Source organism: Hipposideros armiger, unplaced genomic scaffold (assembly GCF_001890085.2).
Source record: "Hipposideros armiger isolate ML-2016 unplaced genomic scaffold, ASM189008v1 scaffold_82, whole genome shotgun sequence".
NCBI classification, from domain to species: Eukaryota; Metazoa; Chordata; class Mammalia; order Chiroptera; family Hipposideridae; genus Hipposideros; species Hipposideros armiger.
This window is the reverse complement of record NW_017731432.1, coordinates 903,065-931,025: the sequence shown is the minus strand read 5'-3', so window position 1 is coordinate 931,025 and position 27,961 is coordinate 903,065. Positions and strand designations below refer to the sequence as shown.

At 45.1% G+C, this 27,961-nt stretch overlaps 1 protein-coding gene across 5 annotated transcripts; it reads right to left on the bottom strand.

Annotated features, from left to right (window-relative positions):
• CTPS1 (CTP synthase 1) lies at positions 1-27,961 on the bottom strand. Of its 5 annotated transcripts, none has more exons than XM_019643863.1 (21): positions 27,822-27,961; positions 24,702-24,814; positions 24,441-24,619; positions 22,858-23,028; positions 20,417-20,517; positions 19,518-19,634; positions 16,828-16,911; positions 16,261-16,341; positions 12,925-13,076; positions 11,649-11,781; positions 10,875-10,963; positions 10,251-10,345; positions 9,506-9,568; positions 6,806-6,849; positions 4,974-5,070; positions 3,806-3,861; positions 3,606-3,702; positions 2,895-3,039; positions 2,655-2,747; positions 2,233-2,319; positions 1-889 (listed from the first exon to the last, which is right to left on the bottom strand). In XM_019643863.1, exons 3-20 carry the CDS (start codon positions 24,604-24,606, stop codon positions 2,235-2,237), a joined length of 1,869 nt encoding a protein of 622 aa, XP_019499408.1. In that variant the 5' UTR covers positions 24,607-24,619; positions 24,702-24,814; positions 27,822-27,961; the 3' UTR covers positions 1-889; positions 2,233-2,234. The 5 variants fall into 5 exon arrangements, with proteins under 5 accessions (XP_019499408.1, XP_019499409.1, XP_019499406.1 ...); XM_019643864.1 differs by lacking the exon at positions 24,702-24,814 and adding an exon at positions 22,762-22,787 and having other exon boundaries at positions 22,911-23,028; XM_019643861.1 differs by lacking the exon at positions 24,702-24,814 and having other exon boundaries at positions 1-892.

Here is a 27,961-nt window from a genome sequence, read left to right as displayed (position 1 = left end):
AGAGCATTACAAAGTGTGTCTCCCGTTCTGCATTGTTTATTTCTTAAGTTAGAGTATACACCAAGTCCAGCCAGAATATAATGGGCACTCAGCTGTGCCTGTCATTACATCACATAAAGAAAATAGATTTTCGTATTGCATTTTGACTGCAGTAACATCCTGGAAGGAAGAAGTCCCCCTCAAGCAAAGCTGTGTACATGTGAGAGGGTTTTAGAGGCAGTTTCCCCAAAAGATTCTTTGTTCTTTTTTAAGCGACCCCTTGATGCAAGGAGTGTTTCCCAGCCCCAGGAGAGAAGCACAGCCAGAGGACAAGGATTCTAAAGATCACGCTTCAGAGAGACACACACGTTTCTTGCTGTTTCATGTGACACACCAAACTCTGACGGTCCCTTTGGACAACGGGTATCAGCCACAATCGGCGCTGAGAGATCCCACTGGCTCTTTGCAGCAAGCAGTGCCCTCGGGTTACCAGCACCAAGTGTTGTAATCGTTAAGCTAAAATTACCCCTGTGGGGCACTCTTTACAATGCTCTAGGCCTCCGTGGGGAAGCAACAGGCTACACCCTCGAATCCACAATGACTTGAGGTACTTGGAGAAACCAGGCAACTGACAGGCACCCCACCAGCCCCGTCTGTCACCCGCTCCTGTCCAGACATCCTGCTTCTCATCTGAGGCTGGGGGACTAAAAATGAAAGTGTCAACATATCAGGCAGCACAACCGCGCGTGGGAGCCGATACACATGATGGGACATGCAAGTCACGTAGTTTCCCAAACGCCTTTCCCCCATAATAAAATATTCTTAATAAAAACATAATTTAAAGGAAGTGTCAAAAGCCGAGTGTAAAATCAAAGCTGTAAACTCTGAAGGCTCTCTCGAAGAATCACCCCTACTTGAAAAAAAAAAAAAGAAGAAAAAATTAGCAATTATATGATATATGTAGGTTCAAGTAGAAAAGTTAAGACTTTACAGTCAGCTGCTGTGGTAAACTATGCCTGTTTTTCTTTGCAGACCAGTGGTAGGAGCCTAATTACAAGCTAAATTTATAATTGCTATAGACTCATCCATTTTCAAGATCCTACATGAACCACCACCTCTGCCTCAAGACAAGTGTTCTTTTCACAGCACCCAGCCTCTCAACAGTGCCACGGACAGCGAGTTCTCTGCTTCGAGAGGCCGTTAGCAATTCCATCTAACTGAGGAAATCTCCACTCCTTTAAAGTGGGCTTAGATTATCACACAGCCTCCAGCACACCGTCTGTGGAGAGGATGAACAAGCCCATCTGGGCTACAACGCTCACCTAGCAGACAGTAAGCAACCACTGCCTCCTCCCGGTACAGCCTGCTTCTCCCACCTGCCCACCTCGCCAGGTGTTTACAAGCCAGGTGGCTAATCAAGGTGGGAGGGGAACAGTCGTGGCCCATTTGACCAGACCCGTGCGGTGCAGAGGCCCACTGGTGATGAATGCAAGGTGTGCAGGAGTCAGGGAAGCTACCTGCCGGAGCCCCTGGGCCGGGGCTCAGCCTACCTGTGGTGGGACCCCCCCCCACACACATGGGACCATACCACATCAGAGGCTCCTGACCGACACCTCTAACCCCCTTCTGACACCCTCACCAGCAGACTGTGTGTTTTTGCTGACACAGTTCCCTCACGTATCTTACTGGAACTTTATACAATTAACGGCAGTGCCCACAGCTACTGCACTTTATACACTTACAAATCCTGTCACTATAAAGACAAACATTCAAAGTTTGTTCAATAACTGTTTGGATTTTAAGTGATTTCCAGAATACGGCAAGCCACATAAAGGCGTTGTACATACATCAGTTTTGACACTTCCTGATGAAAGCTTTAGGTTCTGCACAAATGACAAATACCAAATTATTATACCTGTCACTTCCTTCAAGATCTCTTAAGTTTATAGATATGTGAAGTAACAAGGGGCTAAGAATCCAGTTCCCCCAGATGTGGTCACCTTCACACCTGAATCAGTAAGGCGACAACTGCCTGGTGACTGGTATCCTCCCACTGACGTCCCCAAGGCAGGGCGAGTAACTGCCCTATACTTGAAGGGGTCTCGCCCATTCGATGCCCACACTGACCTTACCACTTTCACTCTCTGGCAGATAAAAAACTTCAACACTAAACTTATGATAGTCTTACAATTCTAGTGTTACCACCATAAAAACAAAAAAAACCCTAAAGCTTAAATATATCATATACGTTACCATCAGTCGTGGTTTATTGATGGAAACTTCAATTCAGTGATTTCAGAGTCAGGGGAGCTGCTTCCACTCCTGTCACTGTAGGTGTCCCTGCGGAATACAGATGGTTTATTCATCATCTGCCACCAAAAAATTGCTCGACTTCCCCGCTTTTGTAGCCACCGTTACCACAGGGACATTCGTCTACACCCAGCAGAGATCAGAAAGACTCTTGACTATGTTACGTATTTGGCACAAAGCTGTAGTTTCTACTAGTTACAAGAGATACGCTTTCAATTTATACTTCAGTCGTGATGCCCTAACCACCAATGCAGGGTCACTATCTGGTTCCGAATGAAGGTGCGCTGGGGCACGAAACCACCCAGGCTGTGGCCGACACCCTGGGAAAAACCACAGTTCCCCCTGGACCACAGGGTCCTACTTACAAGTGTGATCCTGGAACCCAGATGCTACAGAGGGGAACCTGACCACCATGCCGGGGAAGGCCATGGGCGGCACAGAAGTAGCCTGAGAAAGCCCTGGGGAAGGAGAGGTCACTTGCATGTCAGTGTGAGGAGCACCCAGCCGGGCTCCCGGCTCCTGTGGCCCTACTTGTCCCTGACGGGGTGATGGCCCGCTGTAATGAACCAGTGACCACCTGAAGGACCAGAGAAGCATGACCCCACCTGGGTGAGAGCCGGCAGCCTTTCTGGAGGTAATGCGGGAGCCTCCCCACGGAGGCTAGAAGGAGGCCAAAGTAGGGCGGTGAAGGCTTGATAGGTCTGGACAGGAACTCGGGGTGGTACTGAACGCCCACGAAAAAGGGATGGTCTGAAATAGAAATGCGTAAGATACAGTGTCATTACGTATGTACACGTCAAATGTAAAAGAGAAAACAAATCTCGTTCAGTGTTTCACATTTCCACAGACCCTAAACTTATTTGACGACAGCTTCTTAACTGGAACCTGGATAAAGGTGACCACAGGCACGGGAGGTCTGATGCCCTCTCCCCAGCATGCTGTCACCCTCCTGTCTGAAAGGACCACCTCTCCAGGTTCCTGTCCCCGGCTCCCAAGGAGTTGAGTCATGTAAGTTACATCATCATATCAGAAGGGCAGCTTAAGTACCAAGTCCAAGCTCTCTCTCTGGAGCACGAGGGACTGAGGCCAGAGGTGAAGCGGCTGCCCACGGGAGGCCAGGGCACAGAGCTCGTCCTGTGGACCCCTGGTGTCCCAGGGCTCCAAACACTGCGTTCACCAAGACCCCTCCCCTCATAAGACAGTGCTGCTTACTAAGTCTGTTAGGTCAAGGGCAACAACTAATACTTTTATACTTTCCCTCATGCCAAGAAAACCTTAATAAGTTTTCCATTAAATACAAATGCCCAAGTAATCACCTTCCAGCTCCACAATTTCCATTCTCTCTCCTCCAACATCTTGGCCAACAAACTTCAGGCCTTGCTCTTCCAAACACTTTTTCAAGACTGGGTTCACCTGTTGAAGCATGAAAAATAATTTTGCTGGCCTCTCAACTTATTGTGTTTCCAAAGTAACAGAAAGGAGAAAAATTTGTAGGTCACAAAGCTCAATTCCTCACCTCAAATCTGTGGCGGTGCCTCTCTTCCAAGTAATCTGTATCTCCATAGAGTTTCCCTGGCAAAAAAAAAAAGCATGCTGATGTGAAGAATTCTGATGTCTCTCTCTCCCTCTCTCTCTCACACACACACACACACACACACACACACAGACGCCTGTTCACAACCACATCCTGCTTCCCACTTTACTTTTTATCATCTACATAGCCAGGCCTTCTGAAGGTTATTTCTGATTTTCCTACCAACCACAGCCACCTGCTTGTAGCAGCACAGTTTAGGCTAATTCTACACCAAGGAAAACTATAACAGAGACAGACTTTCATCACCAACCTCCAAAACATGATTTCTGAGGTACAAAGCACTTTTCTGCAGGAAACTCTTGGAAAACAAATCAGGATGCAACCAGCATCCGAAGCCCTGTTTTAAGAGCACACAGATGACCCCTGGGGCCACAACTGTGTGGTTAAGTCACGGCTGTCAAGACTCCTTGGCACCTGGTGGCTGGCTGCCCATGAACAAGTGCAGCATTTGCAGGTGGGCTGCTATACGGACTCGTGTGGCTGCCAGGTGAGATCTCCAAATGCACAGAACATTAGCGATGGGAGGACTGAGAGATCACCTACTCAAGTGACTCAACTATGCTGCTACCAAACTCCCAGACAGACACGAGGGTGCTGCTGCTGATACAGACACAAGTTTCCCAGTGGGCAAGAAAATCTAGTAATTTTCTTAAATATTTTCCTCCCCAAATTTCCCCTAAATCTTTAGCACCTGTTAGTACTTTTCTGAAGTAAATCTATTTAGGTTGATCTGTATGAAACTGACAATGTTGGTGAATTTTTGTCCCACAAAATGGCAGTTTCATACGGTTCAACCAAACAGCATAGGAAAGAAACAGATTACAAAAGATTTCACCTAACTGCCTCATTCTGGTGAGTCGTCCACACCGAAAGTCCCCCTGGACCCTGATTGCATTGCTTGTGACCTTTCTAAGACCCATACTGCCACTTGGCCTATTACAGTACATCCTAAAAGAGCATGACTAGGAAGGGAAAAATAAAACTTCAAAAGCAAGAACAGAACGAAAAACGCCAGAGCACAGTACCACCCCAAGACACGCGTCCTGGAGGGGACGAGCTGAAGGCCAGGCCAGGGGGAGGCGGCTCTTACTCATGACGGAGTTCTTGGTCTGGAACAGGGTTCTCCTCTTGCCCAGCCTCATGGTTCCGCCCATCTGCCCAGGGTTGTGTTCTGGCATGTCTATGACCTGGAGACGTTCAAAACACAAATACGTGCTGCCAAACTCTGCTTCCGTTAGACAGAGACCACCGGCACTGGATGAAATAACCCTGTGAGGAGGCTCTAATTCCCCAGGCTTTCCTTGTAAGAGATGTTTGTCACAGGAGAAAATGCTTCCCAACAATCATTTTTAAACCTTTGTTGGGTAGGGGTTGAATCCTTTAGCCTGTCCTCATGAGCTGCAGGACCAGACACGGCTCCCTCCCCTGGTGGCCGTTCCTGACCCCAGCACTTGGGATCATACGTGCTGCTGGGCTGTATGTAGCATGTTCTCACCAAGACTACCACAGCAGCATGGATGCCAGACAGGATATGTTATAACACGTCTCCTCCACTAGACTGATAAGCTGCTCAGAGGAAAGGGATGCTCTTCGAGGGTTCAACGAGTCCCGGCAGGAGCTTAGTGAACGGATGCAGGATGGAGCAGCTGAGGCACCCCAGCTCTAGCAGTCCAGCCCCCGCGCAGTCCCATGCTCCTCTGAGCGCTGCCTGGCCTCGAGGGCCCTCTCTGCGCCCTGCTCCCTCACCACCCCCACCACATTCAAAACCTCTGCTCTTCTCTTCCGAGGTCTTAGTATTAGCAAAGTTCAATTTCAGGTCAACAAGCATATAGTGATGCTGTTGAAGTGCCCAGAGAGCAAGAGCTTTGTCCATTTTGTTTATCACAGCATCCTCAGCATCAAGAACAGGTCTGCCACCCCTGGGCTGGGGGTTCAAAGACAAATAAAAGCACTGTCCCTCCCCGTGAGCCACATTCCTCTGTTAGGAGATATGACACGAGGTATGCAGCCTCGAAAAGCTTTGGTTACCATTAAACAATTCAGTATTGTATTCCAGCAGCTCTTTAATAATATGCCCATCCCCCAGGGTTGTTGGGGATTAAATGAATCAATATATATAAAGCAATGAGAACAGTGCCTGGCACATAGTAAGTATAAGTGTTTCATATCAGTATTATTAATAAAGTGCTCCTGGGAGCTAAGGAGAGTGGGAATGGAGAATTATTTTAATCAGGATCACCCTAGTCGGCTGGGGTGGTACTTGCCCTTAAAGCTTTCTGGGGCCGGCCGAGTGGTGAACTGGTTAAGAACTGGCTTGGGACGCCAGAGGGCCCCGGTTCGGATCCCACATATGAGGGCCAGTGACACTGCCCTCTACAGCTAAGATGCTGAACAACAGCTCAACCTGGAGCTGGGCTGCTGTGAGTCGCCAGCGACGGCGTAGGCTGCAGCCCCTGCTGCAGTGGGTTGCCATGGGCTACCGTGTGTAGCCAGCGTGAGTGGCCAGCAGCCGCCGTGAGCAGCCGTCCAGAAGCCGGCGACTGATCTGCCTCGCCCTGGAAGAGCGCAATGATGGTGCCAACTTGGGCCATGAAGCAACGTCCTCCACAACTAGACTGAAGAACAAAAGGACAGCAACTTGTCTGTTCCCTTTCTCCCAATTGCCCAGCGCTGTTCCCATACCCCAATTCCCCAATAAAAATCTTTAAAAAAAACAAAAAACTTTCTGTGGCAAACTGGGAAGAGTAGTGAGAAATTACACAATGAAAAATAAGTTCTTCCCATCTGGTAGGTCTGAATGTGTAGGACCTCAGGGTTCTTTGGGGTAGACCCAGGTGGTCTCATTTCCTGTCTCTAACCATCATCAGTCACTTTCATAAATGTCCTTGCTAAGCCCTGGTGAGACTCAAACACTGGACTCACCACAGGATGACTGGTATTGGGGTCAAACTCTGTAGAATTGGCATCTGAAAAATCAAAATACTTCTGTTACGAAAGTAATTACAAACAAAACTGATTATTTAAAAGTTTCATTCCTGGGGGTGACCAGTTAGCTCAGCTGGTTAGAAGTGGTGCTGACAACACCAAGGTTGCAGGTTCGATCCCCACATGGGCCACTGTGAGCTGCGTCCTCCTTAAAAGAGTCAACTATGCCATTGCAGCATGGGGGCAATGTGTAACCAATGACCATGGCTGTTACCCAATAAAAATTGTTAAAAAAAAAAAAGTTTCATTCCTAAGCTCTAAATCACAATTTCCTTCCTCAGTTTAATAAAGTCATTCAGTGAGCAGAACAAAAATTACGACTGACATTTTTAAGATCTAAAATAAAACACACAACGCAGGTGAATTTGTTCCATTAAATCAGTAACTCTCTGGGAGGGGGTGTCAAGCTGTAGAAAATGGGGACATCGAAACCAATGACATAATCTAATAATCTTTATTTATTGGGTGATCGGAAAAGTCATGACGTATTTTTTTCTGTTTTTCGTTGCAAAAATGCATCATGATTTTTCTGACAACCCAATAGATAATGCATCTTAGGACAGTTCTCACATTGTCTCAATTTTTTTTCAGTTTCATTTCACTCTCTCCAATATGGGTTAGTACTATTTCTTTCATCTTAGTATCTTATACATTGCCCTAACTCAACTGCCTCGCTCAATAGCTAAATCAAAATTAGCTGATTTCAAAACCCAAATAACTTTTCTATCCTTTACTGAATTTACCGTCTAACCATAAGCAAAACCACTCAAGTATAACAGGAAAGGGGCTGGCTGAGTGGCTCAGTTGATTAAGAGCACGAGCTCTGAGCAACAGGGTCGCCAGTTCAATTCATTCCCACATGGGCCAGTGAGCTGCACCTGAGATAAGCTGCCACTGAGCTGCCAACATGGCTCAGCTGGTGAGAGCACGTGCTCCTAACAAGGTTGCTAGTTCAACTCCCTCATGGGATGGTGGGCTACACCCACCTGCAACTAAGATTGAACACGGCACCTTGAGCTGAGTGGCCACAAGCTGCCAACGGGCAGCCTGATGGTAACTGGACTTGGAGCTGAGCTAGCTGCGCTCTCAACAACTAAGACTGAAAGACAACAACTTGGCTGCTCCCCCTCCCCAATTCCCCAATGATTTAAAAAAAAAAAAAAGAGGAACAGGAAAAGCACCAGATTCCTGGTACTGTGTCTGGTTCTTTCTATGTGAATATGCTAGGTATTGTGCCAGTACTGGGCCTCGGCCAAGGCCAGGTCTCAACTAATGGGAAGCTCATCACCAGGTCACTCACCCACCTGGGAAGCCAAGTGGGTGGCAGGAGGTGATGGCTGTGAAAGGGTCCAGGGTGCCCAGAGGGCTAGCTCTAGGGGGGTGAGTGTAAGATAGTCCCTGCCAGCTCAGAAGCCAGAACTAAAAGGCACACTGCCTACAAAACTGAGCCACCGTCCCCTTAATGTTACTGGGAAGCAGACTCTCAGAAAAAATGTGAACTGAGCCCAGCCTGTTAACAGCAAGCTGGCCACAGAAGAACCACTTGTACTTTGTAAAGCCAGACCACTTGTACATTCCTCCAGGCTGCTTTGTGTTTATTCTTCTTAGAACTCATAAGGTCTTTCTGAAAACCTAGTATTTGTCAGCTGGGGTGCAGAGGATCAGGGGCTGCGGCAGACTCTTCCAATGGGGAGGAGCCCCCGCGACCGCACCCCGCATTCACACCACGGGCTTGCTTCCTCCCACCCCTCCCATCACTGACTCTAGGCTTGGCTATGGGACATCAGCAAGCTTGACAGGTGCTTGCACAGTGGGCTTGTCATTTTGGAAGCCAGTCGATCTCCAGGCTGTGAGGAAGCTCCGTTTGAACTAGTGACTGATGAGCTGCCACGAGGAGAGACCGTTGCGATGTCCCTGCTGGGCAGAGCTCAGTGCAGGGCAGCGTCATCTCAGACACACCATGTGGAGCATAAAACCAGTCAACCCACAGAACACGGAGAAATAACAAACCATTGTTGTTGGGAGACACCACTGAGTTTTGGGGTGGTCTGGACACAGTGATACAATTAGCTAGGCACAGCGCCAATAGGATTATTTCCTATTTGCCAGCCTGTGCTGCGACTATTCACATACAATACTTCATTTAATACTTACAGCCATGTGACGTGGGTACCATCATCACACCATTTTACAGAAGAAACAGAGGCCCAAAAAGCCTAAGTAATTTGCCTAAAATCACCCACAATAAATGATGAAGTCAGAATTTGGCCCAGGGCTGACCAGCTCTACAGCCCAAATTCATAATAACTGCACAGCCTCACACAGACCGGAGTTTTCTCGCTGGACACCAGGTCAGGGACGGTGGCCATGGTAACCAAGTGTGAGAATCTGCAGAACAGGAAATGCAGGGGCAGAGAGCCCAGGCCGCTTACTCAGCGGGGCTCCCTTCTTTCTGGGTTTTGCCTGAAGGAGCCCTGCTATCCCTCAATAAACACAGCAGTTCCACATTAGCACCCATGAGGTGCTGAGCAACCAGGCCTGTCCTTCTGCACGGCTCCCAATCACCCAGTAGGCACCAGGCTTCACGCCCTCCAGGACATCTAAGCAAGATTTTAACAAATTTTTAAGGACACTTACCTTGCCACCCCAGCACATTTCTTGAAAACTCAACCACTGCCAACTGCATTCCTAAGCACACACCTTGCAGGTAAGAGAGAAAAACAAATGAAGCTCCACTGCAAAAGCAACATTCCTACATTTTTCCCCACCAGCCTGTCACGGACTATGTGTTCTGTTTGTTCACAGCATTCCAATCACAAACTCTCAAAACTTCCTACTATACACAAGCACCCATTATGTGTCATCTGTATCGGATTTCAAAATCTGGGTCTAAGTGTATGTGAAGATGCCAGGTTTTGGAAGTCATCCAATTTTAGAAACAAACAACATTCTATTCAGTACTTAAAAATTCAAGTTTGCCTACCCTCTCCCATTAAGTTCCCACTTAACATTGGTCAAGATGAAAATTACCAAAATTTACAGCACAAGGAAGCATCCCAAATCACTTCGCCCAATTACAGTCAGCTACTGTTCCAAATGGGGAGGGAACACAGTCTCCCATGTCCTGCCCAGCAGCTGGGTTCCATAAACGGACAAAATTTCCTAACTGATATTTCCTTCTCTGAAAATTCCACATTTACATGTAGCTCACAAGTTAAAACTCTTCATTTTAAAGGAGAGTTTGTATTTCTCCCAAACAGAACCAAAAAGGCTGTGACCTGAGCTGCTCTCTGGAAAGTTGGCACCTGTGTTCAGTGCTGGCAGTCCCATTTTATTTGCAGGCTCCCAGGTGGCACCTTCCTTGCTCTTTCCTACTTCTTACCCAAAAAAGGCTTCTTCTGTTTTCGAGCCCAGGCGATGGCTTGGATTTTCCCTTCTGTCCCTCGAACACCAAATCCCCCCGGAACCAGCACTCCACTGTACAAGAGAGCACACGACAAGGTGATCCCCCTTTTCACCAGTCCAGCTCGCGGTAACCACCCAAGGCGCCGTGTCCAGGACATGGATGCCATGAAGTCACTCCATATACTTTGCTACTGGACTGTGGCTGATTTCAGGACTGCCAAGTTCATAGTGTTTACATTATGAACTTAGAAAGCACACACAAAACCATGGACTGTTCTCAGTAACATTACGAAATGCTTGTAACAAGTAAAAAAAAAAAAAAAAGATGGCATACGTAATGATAATACTGCTACTGTATATCTGTCCCAGGCATGGACTCTTTCCTCATTATTAATATATATTAATACAGATGCAATTTTTTTACCTCTTGGCTTAATGTGCTCCCCCGAGTAGGATGGGGGCCTTTCCTCGTCAGGTCAGAGTGTCACACTGACCTAGGTAGGGTCTCAATCATCGTTGTGTGGTGCCATAACCTTCGATTGTTCTCCGCCCATTAAAACAGCCCCCAAGCCCCTGGACACGAAAGGCAGAGCCTACTCACTGAGCGCTGCAGAGCTTCTGCCAGGCTTCGTGGTAGCGCACAGGCTCCTCCTGCAAGGTGCTCGGCTCCAAGTCCGTAGAATCGATGTACTGCGGGTGGGGATTCAGACGGGGAGAAAAGAAGTAGCTCATGACTCCAGAGCCAGGTTTTCTCAGAATTTCTAAATATTATCCATGTTCCATCTTTCTCAATTTTAAAATAGGTTTAAAACGATGGTGTTAATATACTTAAACCTAATAATTTAAAAATAAACTTTAAAATCTTTCTTATATTTCCAAATCCAAGCATTTAACTCCCAGGCAGGGCCCACGCCCTGACACTCCAACAGCTCAGCCTGTGCCCACCATGTCACAGAGCAGAACACACTCTTACTTACTGGGTGCCGCCCATGTTCCAGGGTCCGGCTGGTCGACTGGACACACGTTTTGGAGAAACCTCCCAGCTCTACATGGCAGATGTTAGCACTCCCACTTCACAGACGAGGCAAATGGTTACCAGCAGTTGTGCAACGTGCCTCTGGCCAGCCAGGTCTCCCCCATTCCAATGGGGCAATTTTACTTGGTCCCTTGCTATTCTGATTCAAGTCCTCACTCTCTCAGCTTCTACTCTGACCATCTCAGCCCTTCATTAGTCCTGAAGACACCCTACTGTTCTCTCAAAGCCAGTAGCCCACCACAAATCTTTTTTATTCCTAAAAAGAAACTCTGAGCTCCAAAAATATAAAGCATCTGTGAGACTGTTCACTCCTCAGCTGTACTGCTCCTCGCCCCTTACCTTGATTTCCAGCTTGTGGTTGATGGCCAGTGCAGAATGTTCCAGGGCTTTAATGACAGAGGCATAGGAGTCTGAGAACTTGGTGTACTTGCCCACAAGGGCAATACAGCAGGTCTCCAGCAAGCGATCATATCTATCAAACAAAGGTCAAGAAACACCACATTACTTAGAATGTACATACAACCATGAGATTCCCTTTGAAAAAGAAGAAAAACAAGTCTGGGAAGAATATAATGGGAGTGGCCATTATCTGAGTTCTATGAACAGTAAAGAAGAAACAATTTTCAGATCGATGTGGCAGGCTTTTTAAGAAAATAGGATTTTAGAAGCTGTTACAAAGAGATGGCTTCAAAATCGCACACTGTCTAAAAAAAAATTAAATTAAAATTCCAAAGGGCAAAAGAAATTAACAGACACTAACAGACAGTTTACAAGAGTTAAATGTGATGAAGGGAATAGTGAAATATATTATGGGACATCCACACAATAGTCATATTCATTACAGATTTTCATTATAAAGTTTAATTAGTAACTGAGCAAAAATGTTTATCATTTATAAAAAGATCCTAAAACTGTGTGTCATTTTTGTAGCTACAAAAGATATACATGTAAATGGGCAAAGGCTGAAAGGGAAAAGGTCAAAATGAAAATAAATATCACAGAGCAAAGGAATAAATGCCCCCCCCAAATGTTTATTAATATCATCACATTGATTTTGCAACTACAGTTAAGGCACACCCAGTGCTCTGAGGCACTGTGTGAAGATATCTGATGTGACGTGTGAGCGTCACAGAGCTTCAAGAGGAGGAAAGCGGAGTGGGGACAGTTCTCAAAGTGATGAGCTTTGGTAGCAATAATAAGAAAAGACTGGACATCCTTGCTGATCCTTTTCTGGTTCCCAAACACAGCTCAGATATTTGGGGTGCTACTCAGGAGTGCTCCAGTCACGGCCAGCCCTAGGTGTGGGCCTTGGGTATGTGCACTAACCCACTGCTACTAGGACACCTGTTTGTATTGATTTTCTAGTCAATGGGAGACAAAGGTGACAGATGTGTAACCTGAACACACTGGTGACCTGGGACCTGGGCCAATGCTACCAGGACCTCCTCATCCATGACGCAACCACATATACGGGCTGAGGGCCTTTCTTAACACCGCTTTGCCATTAAGATTTTTTCTAACATGAGTTGATAGCACAAGAAAGGGTTGAATTCCCTGAGCCCCTACAACAAAAGGAAATAAGGCGAGCACTCCCAGTTCTCATTATGAGGCAAACCTGTCAGCCATTTCTTTCCACTTCATCAGCATTCTGCGTGACTGCCTCTCAACAGGAAGGTCAAGTCTTCGAAGAAAATAATCTACAACCCCCTGCTCCTCTAATAACAAGGGGACTCGGTAGATGGACGAGACATCGTGGACACAGATCACCTGTTAAATGAGCAAAGGTTATTTAATAAAAGCTAACTAGGCTGACAGCCTCTGACTAGCTATATAATCTTGGGAAAATAACTTCTAAATTTGAAAACAGAAAAAAAGGGCAATATTCTAGAAAAACTTATTACCAAAAAACCAACTAAAAAAGAATAGAAAGATATGGCTAATCTCTTATGAACATAGATGCAAATATCCTTAAAAAAAATAATAAATCACAAACCAAACCACAAATATATACATATATATACATATTTTTTAAAAATCATGTCCAAGTAGGATTTGTCCCCAGAGAAGTGGTGCTCAAACTTGGCCATATGCTGGAATCACTTGGGAAGCTTTTAAAAATCCATAAGCTTGCTGCAACCCACACACCATCTCTGCGGGTAGGAGGTGGGCATCAGTACTATTTTTTTAAAAGATTTTCATTGGGGAATTGGGGGATGGGAACAGCACTGGGGAATTGGGGGAAGGGGAACAGACAAGTTGCTGCCCTTTTGTTCCTCCATCCAGCCATGGAGGACGTTGCTTCACTGACCCAAGTTGGCACCATCATTGCACTCTCCCCGGGCGAGGCAGATCAGTCGCCGGCCGCCGCTCACACTGGCTGCCGGCTACACACAGCAGCCCATGGCAACCCACTGCCACAGGGGCTGCAGCCTACTCTGTCGCCAGCGACTCACGGCAGCCCAGCTCCAGGTTGAGCTGTTGTTCAGCATCTTAGCTGTAGAGGGCAGTGTCACAGGCCCTCATATGTGGGATCCGAACCGGGGTCCCCTGGCATCCCAAGCCAGCTCTTAACCAATGCGCCACTCGGCCAGCCCGGCATCAGTACTTTTTAAAGCTGAGTTTGAGAACCACCACATTAGAAAATTTAACAGTGGAATTCACCACATGAACAGATTACATGAGGGGAAAAAAATCACCTCAGTGGATGCAGATTTTTTTAAAAATTCAAAACCAATTCATAATAAAAATTCTTGGTAAACTAGGAATATTAGGGAAAATGTGAAAATATAAAAAACCCACAGCAAACACCACTTGGTTTGATAGTTAATATTAATGCTTAATATAAGTCTGGAACAAGGTAAAACTGGCCACTATCACTACTTCTATTCAATGATATACTAGAGATAACAGCCATTACAATTAGATAAGGAAATAAAAAGTATGTGAATAGGAAAATAATGAACAATTGCCACTAATTGCATACAATATTATTGTTTATCTATAAAAATCAAGAAAATTTACAGGTAAACAATGAGAACTAACAGAATTTTAGTAAGGTTAGCTAGACTTGAAGTCAGCAGGGTTTCACAGCTAATCAGAAATTTTTAAAAATATGCCATTCATGTAACAAAAATTATGAATACCTATAAATAAGCCTAAAAAAACAACTTTACAAAGATAAATAAGTCTAAACAAGCACCTTTATAAAGAAAATTATAGAATATTAGTGAAGGATAGTCCTTTCAACTGATGGGGCTGAAACAACTGGATATCTACAGGCAAAAAGATATATTTCAACTTTAATTGAAAATTATTATATTTAAAAGTTAATGGACCCTCGACCTAAATGTAAGACCTAAAATTGTAAAACTTTTAGAAAAAAACACAGAAGAAAATCTTTCTGACCCTGGTTAAATCAAGTGCTTAGATGTGACACCAAAAGCAATCTATAGAGGGGAAAAAAAAAATGGATGAAGTGGAATTCACCAAAATATAAAAGCTTTTGTGTTCCAAAAGATACCATTAAGAAAACGAAAAGATAAGCCACAGACTGGGAGGAAAAATGTGCAAATCATCTCTGATAAAAGACTTATATTCAGAATATACAAAGAACTGTTATAACTCAAGACAAGCAGCCCAATTAAAAAACAGGCATAAGATTTAAAATTCAAATTTAAATATAGAAATACTTGTCACATTTTTAAGGTGAATAATTTTAATGACAACCTATTCTATTACAGGAAAGAATTGCCTTCATTTGCTAGGACAGGAATATGCAGAACAACTGAAGTGCACAATAAGAAGGCTGTTCATAACAATGAAGTTATTCTGATGTTCCTCATACTTAGTATACAGCAGAATCCCTGTGACAGGGCTCCCAGCTCAGGAATCACACCCAGGAACAAGGACTCAGGCCCCAGGCTACCCTCACACCCTGAAGCTTAAGCCATCATGGAGATGGAGATGCCAGCTGCCTCCCTAATGGTCAAAGGCTTTCCTTTTGCTCTATGCACTTCAATGCCAGGCCAATGATTTTAATGTTTTTATGTTCACTTCCATACTACTGGTAATCTTATAAATAGATTTCTCTTATTTTAATCCAGATGTTCCTCCCCTCTCTAGGCCAGCTGGGCTGCCCTGCTCAGTCTCCTGACTCTCCAATAGCCCAGTAGTAAAACAAAGCATCCATAACTTAATCATGAATTCCTTGATCTCAGCTTCGCTTCTATTCTCCTTCAGCCAAACCTGACCAAAGCCACAGTCTCAACTTCCCACCACTAGGATTTCTATACCACGCACCACACTTAGATATATTACAGGTTCCAAAATTTTTGATTTCCTGTACCATAGTTACCCTCTATTGGCACAGGTAACAAAAAAGCCTTAATTGTGTTCAGAGCCTACAACACCTTAGACAGTAGGCACCAGGAATATAAAATTGAATAAGGTGGTCTTTGCCCTCAAGAAGCTCAAGTCCATGAGGAGAGACAAATATATACACACACATAGACACACATACAGGGACAGTAAGACGGGCTCACTACCAGTATCTGTGAGCCTAGCGAAGGGTTAACCTGAGGTTCTAGGGTGAGGAGCTTTGGCAGGTAAAGTTTCTCAGGCAGTACTGTGTCTTAGCTGGGCCCCAAAGGATGACAATGAATAGGAGGGTTGTTAGGCCAAGAGAGAGGGAGGGGTACCCGTTCAGCATGGCTGGGGCAAACAGTACAAGGAGTAGGGAATGAGCAGGAGAGGCTCAAGTATGTTCAGGAAACCACAAGGCATTAGGTAACGGAGACTCACAGAGCCAATGCATATCAGTTCTTCTAGGGAACTAGAAGTCTACATACAGTCTCAAATTCTAAAGTAACAACAAGCCCTATGAAACTGGTTAAGAGATTTCAGGATAATTAGAAGCAAAACTGATTCACATGAAGATGGAAGTTCTACCTACTTGTTCAGGTTCAACATGGCAGAACATTGATATTTTCTCTTTCACTGATGTGTCAAGAGGATTTGAGCACCTGCACACAACCTGGGAGTAAAGAAAATAAGACATTTAGACAGAAGAAAGGGATTACAGACCTGGGTTTTTCTCCTGATTGATATAAAACAGACATCACATTGTTAAGCTAACTCCTAGGACAATGCATGTAAATTATGAAAACATTACCCGTTTTCAAAACTAAATTCCTAAATCCCAAATTAGACAAACATAAGAGTGGCAGTACAAATGAACAGATTCCTGAACCACCAGAGCCAACTGGGGCTACCTCGATCAATGTTCTTGGGAAAGGGGGAAAGGAGAATAAATGATTGGCTGAGAGGAGAAATAAGATACGACCTCACACGTGCCAGGTAAGGAAACCTTTGTAAACTATGGCCCCAGTTCAAAGCATTAGACCTTTCTCCACCATCAACTAAAAGCATGCCAAGAAAATAAAGGCCAAGTCTGCATGAAGGAGAGTATTTAACTGGGCACACAAGATGCTGCTGAAACCAAGTAATCAGGAAACCTTACCAGATCTGGGGAAAGCCCAAGGCCTCTGAGTTCCCGAACACTGTTCTGGGTGGGTTTAGTCTTCTGTTCCCCTGTTGAACTTGGCTATTTTACACAATGAAAAAAGAGTTAATTCCTCTATGCTAAAGAATTTTCCCCAAACCCCTTTTAATAGGAAAATAAATAATTTGATCATTTATCTAATTTAGTTTGTTTTTGTCAGTTACATACACATATATTTTAGAGTCAAATAGTTCTACAAAGTTTGTCCTAAAGATCAGTCGCCCTTATCTACCCCCTGCCCTTTTCCAAACCCTAGACAGCAACTTCTCCACTCTTTTAACTGATCCCTCTGGTATGTTTTATTGCTACTTCTTGACATTTAGTTTAAGACATTTTCTATTGATTTCCGTTAGATGAGCACTCACTCTCTCTACTACACATGCACGCACCCATTCTGTGCCTGTGACCCCATCTCATGACCACTCTTCAGTGTTTACATACTTTTGAGTGTTTAAATACTACCCACTATTAAACTATGTGCCACACTTTTCCTTTCTGGTTCCCATGTTTGTTTTCTCTGGTTGACTTTTTTTTGTTTTGTTTGTATGTTGAGTGTTTACGTACAAAAACTGTCTTTATTCTCCTCTCACACTTAACAGATACATTTGCTGGGTATAGAATTCTAGGTTGGAAATCATTTTCCCCAAGAGTTTTTTAAGAAAACAGCTTCACTACCTTTCAGCTTCCAGTGCTGCTGATGAGAAGTTGAATGCCGTACTGATTCTTGATGTTTCTCTTTAGAGCCTTTTAGAATTTCTGCCTCACTATTCTAAAATTTCACAGTGATGTGCCTTAGTGTGGGTCATTTTTCATTCAGTATTCTAGGCATTCAGTGGACCCTTTCAATCTAGAAACTCATGTCTGGAATTTCCTTGAATTGTTTAAATCAGGAATCAGGAAAGTTTTTCTATAAAGGCCAGATAATAAATATTTTAGGTATTATTGGCCAAACAGTCTCTGTCACAACTACTCAACTCTGCTGTTTTAATACAAAAGCAGCATGGACAATACCTAAGCATATGGGTATGGCTGTATTTCCATACAATTTTATTTTCAAAAACAGGGAGTGAATTGATTTAGCCTATGGGGCATAGTTTGCAGACCCCTGGTTCAGTTCACTTCCCTTTCCATTTCTATTATTTTTTTGGAAATCCTATTATTTGGATGTTAGAACTCCTGGACCAGTCCTCTAACTTTCTTGCCTTTTCTCTCCTATTTTCTCCTTCTTAATATTTCTGCTCTACTTACTAGGTATTTCCTTAAATACCTTCTTTCTCTTAAATTTTTCATGTCTGCCATCTAATTTTTAATTTCCAAGAATTATTTTCTGTTCTCTGAGTGTTCCCTTCTTTGAGTATCCAGCTCTTGTTTTTTTGTTTTTGTTTTTTTAGCTGAGCCATCCTGCCATCTGTTGTCAGCTCAGCGGTTGCTCAGCTTGGGCCGGAACTCAAACCGCTGTTGCTCAGAGCTCAAACTCTTGAGCGAGCTCTTAACCAACTGAGCCACTCGGCCGGCCCTCCAGCTCTTGTTTAATGAATGCAGTTTATTTCCTCTCAATTCTGAGGTTATTAATGACAGATTGTTTTGTTTTCTTTTTTAAGTGTCCTGGTCCCTGCAGAGCCTCAATTTCTTCTAAGTTTCTTTTTGTGCTTGTTGTTTTGGTCTCTTGCATGTTACTTTCTCCAAATGTCTGGTGATCACTGGCTGCCAGCTCATATTTAAAAGCTAACTGGAAGTTCCATTAGCGGGTGGACCTGCCCACCAGTGTCCTCACTGTGGGAATCTGGCTGGCCTGTTTCACTGGGGAGCCTCTGGGGGCAGTGTGTTTTCTCCTCGGCTAGTCATATACACCAAGAAGTATTTTACACTCTCCTACATGGACAGTCCAGTCCTGGCTATGATGATTCTGGGGAGCAAGTAGCAAAAGAAAGCAGGGTGTCTCAAGAGCATAAAATTACACTGATCCCCCATGTTTTTAGTTCAGTATTACTGCCCTCAACTGTCCCTAGTGTTTGCTTACCCAGAAACCCTCTCCAGAGAAAAAACCTAGTCTTCTGCCAATGTGGGGGAGGGGCTAATGCCTCACTGTGCCCATTACAGAGGGGGATGTGGGGTCTAACTGCTTCTGCGACAGCAGTTATGAGCTCCACCCTCACCCTCACTCTCAGAGACACTGGACGCTGCCCATTTCTGAGCCTCTGGGGGTTCTGCAGGGCAAACAGGGTTGCTTCTCTGCTTCTCCTGCTTACAATCCAGCTCTCCCAGGTCTGCCAGGTCAGTTTCTACATATCCATCCGCTTTCTGCGTTCCTAATTTTTGTTACAGGTGACTCCTCTCACAGTATTTATCTTTGTGAATTTTTGTCCTAAAAATTATTCCCTTTACTCTAGTTGCAGTTGGGTTTCACTATGTGCTAAAGACAAATAGACATGTTCAATCCACTTTCTTTAATTACAACTTTCCTGATTAATTTTCCAAATGTTTTCCATTGGATCTTTACAAAAAGTATGATAGTAATTTAAAATTCCCAAAGAAGTTTTTTATGCTTTGCTTCTTGCACCTCAAATATTTAAAACAGATAAGGAGTGAAAATCAGCTTTTTCTCCCTTTCTCTCCATCCCCACAAAGGAAAGTTTTGAATGCCTTACCTGAGGGACGAGGCTGACGTGAATATTACAAAAGTTTTCTCTTTTGACCTTGAATTGGAACTGACGGAAGGCCTCAATAAAGGGCATGCTTTCGATGTCTCCCACTGTTCCACCAAGCTGGAAGAACAAAGTTACTTTAGAGGTTCCTCTTATGGTTTAGTTTTCTACCAACTGGAGTCTGTCACCTCAGTTCCTAGTTCCTTGATCGGTAACCGTATAATGTGGACTCTGTGGGTCTGTGTATCAGTTAACAATAATTAGACAATTCTTGGTGCTAAAAGATTACTTTTTTGGATGCGTTTCCCATTGCCCCAATGTTATCATGGATCTTTTCCCATGTCATGTCAAGAAAAAGGTCAGGTGAAAGATGTACTAATTATTTTATTTTATATGAGAGTCACAAAGCAAAGAAACCTAAATCTTATCTACTTTCTTAGCCACAAATAATTTCTATATTAAAAAGCATCAGTTATAAACAAACTGCAGGAACTTTTGAGTCTCCTATTTTCTCAGGAACACTGAGATCCAACAGCTAGGGTCAGCAAAGCAGGAGTGCAGAAACTGAAACCAAAGGAGACTCGTGCATTCAGAGATGAACATTCCTGCCCGAGGAAAGCCGAGGTCAGCTGACTTTCTCAAGAGATAGATGAAAACGTGTCACAGTCCACTACATGAATGCATAAATGCTGAAAAAGGAGACTCACTGGACAAAGTATCTCTTTCGATGGCGCAGTCATTCCACATGGCTGGTACTGTGCCCTCACCTGCCACCTCGGTTAGGAGGGTCAAGGGCTTCACTGGGAATTCTTATCAGCTGCTGATGGCTGACTAAGGAGGTAAGTATATACGGCTGGTCACCTACCCAGGAATCACGGAGTTTAGAAAAGACTCATACACACCTCAATAACACACACTTGAGGTTCTACGCCATCTTCATCCACAGGTATTAATGCCTGTCTCATTACCCACTCCTGGATTGCATCTGTGATGTGAGGGACAACTGAGAAGGAGAAAAGAAGTATGTGACTCACACTTTTCCGTCAGCATCGATGAGGCAGATACACTTACTGTGACAACAAATGGCTGCACTCCTTGCCTGCACAGAGAGGCAAAGGGGTCACAAAAATATTTTTGGGACCACTCTTCAATGGCCTTAAAAAAGTCTTTGGGGTCACACTCCCTGTGGCCCCCTTTCCAGATTTCCAAGTTATGGCCTGGAGGAAGCACTACAAGAGAGTAGGGCTGAGTGGCGTCCTATCCACATCAGAGCTTTTGCCCCTGTGCAGAGTCAACCCTGGCTGCACAACCACACGCCAGACCACATGGCCACCCTACTGCGTACAGCTGAAGGTGAGCACATCACACCTGGGATGCTTTTCCAGGAACAAGCCAGGACCCTGTTCCATTAGCTTTCCAGTTTCCCCAAGGGGAGACAATCCACTGCAGAGATAGTGCAGTGTAGCAGGGTAGTTAAGAGCACAGCCTCTGGGCTCAGAATGTCTAGATTCACATCTCAGTTCCACCACTCATTAGGGGTGGGTCTTTAGGTAAATCACTTAACTATTATTAAGCTCAATTTCCCTCTCCATGAAGTGCAGATAATAGCTTCTACTTCATAAAGCTGTGGAAATTCGGGGACAGTGCTGGCAAAATGCTAAACGGAGTGCCTAGCATGTCAGTGCTCAATAAATGTCAGCTATCACTAAACACTTTTTAAAATCATAGCTGTCAGACTCTGATAGCAAATTCCTAAGGGGCAGAAATTACTATTTAACTTGCTATGTATGTAGCCAGCAGTGCCTCAAGCACCAGCATATTCATTATCTATTCCACACAGAGCAGCCAAAGTGATCTTTTCAAAATGCAAATCAGAGTTCACCACTCCCCAAGTTTATGCTCTGAATAAAACCCAAACTCCAGGCTGAGGCCCAAAAGGCCCCGTATGACCTGGCTGCAGCCACCTCACCCACCTCTCCGGCCATCCCCCGGGGCACTGTGCTCAGCCTTAGCGGCTCCCCGCATTCCCTGACCAAGCCCTTTGCAGCCTTGGGCCTCTGCGTGTGCCATGTGTGCCTCCTCCTTCCATTCCTCTCGTGGCTGGCCTCTCGGCTCACATGTCCTCTCCTTGGAGGCTTTCCCTGACCACCTGTCCAAGCGGTGGCTCTCCCCACCACTTTCTCAATCTCTCTTCGCTCTACTTCAGTCACAGCTCCTATCAGACATCTTGTTCCATCTGTTTGTTTTTGTCTCTCACGTAGGTAACCTCCACGAGAGCAATGGCCTCTCGTCCTGCTCATCAAGTATTCCCAGCACCAGGGAAGTTAAGACTGCAGTGAGCATTCAAGGCTTGCTTGATGAAAGAATAAACGGTCAAACACACTGGAGGCCTGGAACAACAAACTGTATGATCAAGATCATGATAATTTCTAACTGATCTCTTTTGTTGGGAACTCAAGGGCAACACTTTACTGACTTAGCTTTTTTAATCCTCCCCACAGCCCAGAGAGGTAGGTAGTGTTACTATCTCCATTTTCAGGAAAGGAAACCATATCTCAAAGAGGTTAAGTAATCCGTCCATGTTCATAAAGCTGGTAAGTCGCAGAGCTAAGATCTAAACATGACCCAAGAAGCCCTGAATCTGGTCTGGGGCTTCCCACTGTCAGCAGGACCTTCGGCTTCCAGTCCAGTCAAGTCTACAGCCAAAAGCAGATTTACTCTCATAACTCAGATGAAAGCCACTTTTCAGCAGCCCCCAAAATGTGAACTTATGTCATTATACTAGACCAGTGGTTTCCAAGCCCTCCCCGCCTTCAAAGCAGCACTTTTCTCAAATGAACGCTGTGTAAAACCCCAATACAACAAACACATACAAGTGAAGCTGTGCTGGTAAAAGCTCAGGAGGACCCAGAAACCCACTTCTCAAATTCCCCCTACCCATTTGCACTGATGACCAGTCTGAAAACCAATGGACATGACGTTCTTTTCCTTATCACTGATTATACAAACACAGTAAGCCCCAAATGCCCAACGTGCACACACGCGCGCGCGCACGCACACGCACACGCACACACACACGCACGCCTGGCTTACTGCCCTAATCTAGTTGCTTCCATCACTTCACACTCATAACTGTATAAACAGCTCTCTGGACTCCGGTCATGCCGCTGGACTGCCAGCTTCAATGCCATCCACAGAGCAGCGATGGCTTCTTCAAGTTATTTTCTGAGTAAACAGCCATACAAACCTGAATTTTCAACCGAAGGCATACTTCTGTAACAATACACAAAAGAAATTCAACTGGTTAGGATTTTTTAAACCTTGAAGGTGAATCCAGTATTACCTTGGACAGTTTTCCCCAAGTAATCGCCTTTGCGTTCCTTGTTAATGACGTACTGGTATATCTTTCCGGTGGTCAGATTATTGTCCTTGGTGAGGCAGATGTCAAGGAAACGCTCATAGTTACCCAGGTCAAGGTCTACTTCCCCACCATCATCCAGCACAAAGACCTCACCTGTGGTCAAGAGTGAAAATGTTCATGGTAAGTGAGAAATATATATGGCATGGCATAATTTGCTTACCAAAATACAAACACTCAACTAGAACAAAGTTTGCATCACTTATACATGAAGCAAAGAAATTTATTTCTAGGAAACTAAATAGGACACGAACAAAAGAAAAATCACCACCTATTCTCCAAAAGGTAACTTCAAACTTCCCGTCTGTCAACAAACTCAGTCTAAATCAGGAAGAGTTCTGAAATAGCACGGAATGGAAGGAAATTACAGCCCAAAGGGCTGTGGATATATGGGAATCTACAGTTAGTATGGCATCTCTTGTTTTCAACGAAGTGTCCTACTTAAGCAGGGCAAGGTTCGAAGGGTGATAAAAGCATGATTTGATTCAAAACTGAAACACGACATATACATCAAGGTCATGTTGAGCCTAAAAGCTAGCTTCTGGGCTACGCTTTAGTCCTAAACAAAGTTGCGAAACTGCAAAGTTTCACCCATTCCTTTGTTTAACATTCATTCCTTAAAACGTCTTTCTATAAATTTTGCCCAGAATGATCAACTGCTACCATCATCATAGGAGACAAGTTCAAACAAAGGAAAGGGAAAAATGTCTGCTTTTCCCCCTCAGAGAGACAGTTCATTCTCTGCTCAATAATTCTGTATTAAATACTGCTCCAGTATGTCCATCTTTTCCAGTTGCTGTTACAGAAATATTTTTGCTCTAGTGACACTCATCCTTATAGGTTTTTACCTCAACATGAGAATGTAGGAGCATGAATGAAAGCAGAATTTAAAAACTTAAGAAGTATGTTTTAACAATACCCCCAGAAGATTAAGCGATTAATCTTTTAGGGAATCCAGACACAGTCACACATCACACAGCTGAAAAGGACGCAGCAATAACCAAGAGTGCTCTTTTCCTACCCTCCTTTAATGGCTCCAACTTTCACTTTCACTCACCTCAGAAAATGCTCATTTATATTATCCAAGCTCTGTGAGCAAAACTGAATCTCCAGTTTGCAGATCACCAGCATCTTATCCGTTGCCTGAATCCCTACAAAGTGGTCCTTTGGCCGATGTTCTACCGAGGAGAACTCACAACTTCTAGAAGTCAGTTACCTCACTCTTGGAGAGCGCTTGCTACTATGAAGATCTTTCGTATATCAGGTAAAAATCTATTTCCTTATAACTTTTTTTCACGTATCCTATTTCTAATCATTACATCGCATATTAAGATTTCTGCTTCTTCTCCGTCCAGGTGAGAAAAGCATCCTTCATCTACTCTAAGGACTTTTTCAGAAGGCAAGAAATGGATGTTACGTTATGCAAAATACACCCAGTTTCCTAGGGCTGCCACGTTCTTCCACGCACTACACAATTATTTTTAAGAAAGAAAAATCATTTTACTTACCATGCTCATAAGGAGAGAATGTTCCTGCATCAATGTTAATATACGGGTCAATTTTAATGGATGTTACATGTAAACCACATGACTTCAGTATTGTGCCCACACTGCTGGCGATGACTCCTTTTCCAATTCCTGATATAACACCACCAGTAACTAGGATGTACTTCATTTTACTCTTTGACCTGGGAGAAAGAAAAATTATAGATAAACTATATCTCAACAAATCAAACTCATCTAGGTTCAAATACCAGCTCTGCCACTTACTTGCTATAACCCTCTTGGAGCTGAACGTCTTCAGTCACATATGAGTTGAAAAACTGATAATCAAATAACGCAGTTGTTTTTTTTTAAAGATTTGACAACAACCCTGAGTTAGCCTAATATAAAAGAGAAACAAAAACCAAAACAAAAAAACAGCTTTAAGCTGTTGATAGAACACTATGCCCCAAATGTTGGCTGACATCACCACCAGACAATGGGATACCACGCAGGTGCCTCATTATTTTCCCTACATGGGTAAAACAATTTTACTCTTGGATGAGCCCTCTGATTCCCCATAAAAGAAAGTGTCTTTAGCTACACTACAATGTAGCACCAAAAAACACAGCTCTTCTAGGTTACAAGACAGAACAAGAGGCAAGAATGTCAACATTTCAAAGAAGTTGCAGCGAAACCTAAAAATCTTTTAATGGAAGGTAGTTCTCTTCTGTCATTTAACACTTACTCCTTGCCAGCAATCTCTCCTAGGTATGCCCTGAAGAGAGCTTTATATGTTGGAGGGAAGGGACATCTGATAATAAACCAGTCTGAAGCACACAATGGGCAGAGGACTCAGAGAGGGCAGATTAGATTAAATCCAAAAAGGACAGTTGTGGCAGGGACCGGAAGAGGCAGACTTGATGAGAGATAAAAGGAATGGATGGATGGATACAAGAACAGCACAGGCAAGGGGCAGGTTGAACAATAGCATAGACAAGAGGTGGAGGAAACAGCAACGGGCTGGTCAGGGGAAATTTATTACTGGACCCCAGCTTCAGAGGGCCAGAAACATCATTTGGTCAGCAAACCTAAATGTGATCAAAATGAGAAACACAATCGCCAGACAGAAGAGAATGCTTGCTTTGGCACGGTCAGGTCGTCCTCTGGGAACACTTCATGTGAAGCCAAGTTCTAATAAAAATAAGCTAAGAAAAGGAACAAGGAAACGGGAGTCCTGCTTGAAGCAACCCCCACCCCGCTATTCCCCAAGGCAGGAATGAACACACTTGGCAAGGAGATAAGAATGCTCAGAATGTCTTCCCCCTCAGGCAGCAAGGAAGATACCACCATGTCCTGCGGTTTCTATCTTCTATTGCAGCATTTCCAAAAGCATGCTTTTTGGTTTCTACAAAATGTATATGGGATACCCAAAAAGGGCTTCAGAGACCGATAAATCAGAGAAATGCTGGTTAAACAGCCAATTGGTTTTTTAATGCAAGACCTCTGGGAGCCTTTAATAAGTTAACGTTCGATGTGACCTCCAAAAAGGGGTATACGGTATGCAGTTTCCCCCAACTTATTTGACCCCAAGTCCCTAACATTTGAATGGTTACTTACTGACACATGAGTATCAGACTTGGCTATATTTTAGATATGTCCTAGTCAGGCATATCCCCGTGGCTAAGCCTGGTCTGACTAAATTTTGGATATTCCTAGAAATGCCTCAGCCACTCTGAGTGGGTTACAGAGTGAGTGACTTCTACAAAAGACTCATCTCATCCACTTACATTTGATTCGCCCCAATTTTACGCTAAGAGGGTAACACCTCTCTTCATGGGTGATTTCTGCAGTCTCCCACAGTGCCTGGCAATAAGTACTCTGTACTCAAAGGCCAGGTGGGGGGCTGACAGGGCTCACCCGCTCACAATCACGGACTACCCACTACATATGTGCTCCTGTGCCAGACACTTTGGGCACCACAACAATCAGATTGGGGCCCATACCTCAAGTGGCTGGCAGTCCAGTTAGAGATAAAACGTTTTCAAAGAAATGAGTAATCCAGTGATGGCAGAAGCAGAGAAGAGAACAGGTGAAGAGTATGAAAGGGGAAGCAGAAAGCTTTCAGTGGCAACACCAAGGTAAAGTGCCATGGCTCACGTAGAAGGCAAGAGAAATCCAAAGAGGACACAGACGGCTCCTGCTTTGTTGACCTGAGACTCGCAATGGATGGGCCTCGAAGGACTGACTGCATAACTTACAAAGCGAGGAAACAGGAAGGTATGGGCTAACTACAGAAAACAGGGGTAGGAAGATCAGGGATGGGGGGACAGGGGAAGGGAAAGATAGAGGGAAATAAGTTGGAAATGTAGGCAAGGAGCCCAATCAGGTGGAAACTTGAATGTCCAATCTGAATTTTATTCTGAAGGTGATGGAGACATTAGAAAGTTTTCAAGCACAGAAGTAACATAAACGAAGATGCATTAGAGGAATTCAACCAAGATGAAAAAAAGCTCTTTTGTTGTTGTTAAATGTGAGATCCAGTTCCAGCTGCACCACTTTTGTACTGAGACCTGTCACATCCCTTCAGCTGCCTGATGACCTGGGTCCTTACATCTGTAAAATGGGGGTGAGAATCTCCACATCGCCTGTGCCACAGGGCTGCTGAAGATTCAAAATTATAATGAGTGTAGGCGTCAGTGCGCCACGCAAACGTCGGGAACTTCTTTAAAATGCAGCATCTTTACTCTTGGCCAGGAAGGGAGGCGGCCAGCTGTGGGGCCGAAGGGGACTGGCCCTGCGAGCTCCAAGGCCCCTTCCGCCACCGGAGTCGGGGAGCCCCGCAGGGGCCGGAGGCCAGGCCGCCGAGCCCATCCCACCGCGACAGGCCTGTCTCGGACCTCGAAGCCCGCCCCGTGTGGCTATGGCCGTGCCTTGAGGCCAAAGGGACGTGGCCTGTGGCAGTCCCAATGGAACGGCAGCCGCCAGGGACGGCTTGGGGAGGGATGAGCAGAGGAGGCTCCTGAGCTCTACGGCCCTCTCCATCCCACGAGCCATCCCAGTCTCCCGGTCAGCCGAGCCAGGCCGCGCTGAAATGGGCGCTGCCGGGCCCTGCAATCCCGGCCCCAAGGCCTTCCCCAATGTCCCATGCCCACTGCGGCCCGTCTTCCCAGCAGCGCTGGGCCACGCGGCCCCGAGCGCGGGAGCCGGCTCTTCGCCGGCCTCGCCGCCCGCCCCACTCCCGTTAGGCAGGCAGCTCATTGGGCAGACCGCCGAGCCACCTCACCCCTGATTGGTGGGAGCGGTGTCTATCACTCGGCGGTGGTGCTGTCCCGAGCCGGGATCAGCTCGCGCCGCCGATTCCTGCACGAGAGAACAGCTCTCCCGGGATCTCTGGAGTCAGCCTACCTGAGGCCGGCTTCAAATTTCCAGTCGGATAGGGAGCTAGGAGGGCGAACTGCGCAGTAGGCCCTCTGCAGCCAGTGAAGCAGCCCGGCCGCATGCGCCCGGCAGTCTTTCACAGAGGCGGGCACTAGCCGGTGCGCACG

Coding starts and splice junctions, on each gene's coding strand:
- CTPS1 (XM_019643863.1), bottom strand. CDS start 24,606: ATGAAGTACATCCTAGTTACTGGTGGTGTTATATCAGGAATTGGAAAA. Junction 9,569..10,250: donor ACAGAAGAAGCCTTTTTTGG/GTAAGAAGTAGG, acceptor CTTACCTGCAAG/GTGTGTGCTTAGGAATGCAG. Junction 6,850..9,505: donor AAATGTGCTGGGGTGGCAAG/GTAAGTGTCCTT, acceptor TTGATTTTTCAG/ATGCCAATTCTACAGAGTTT.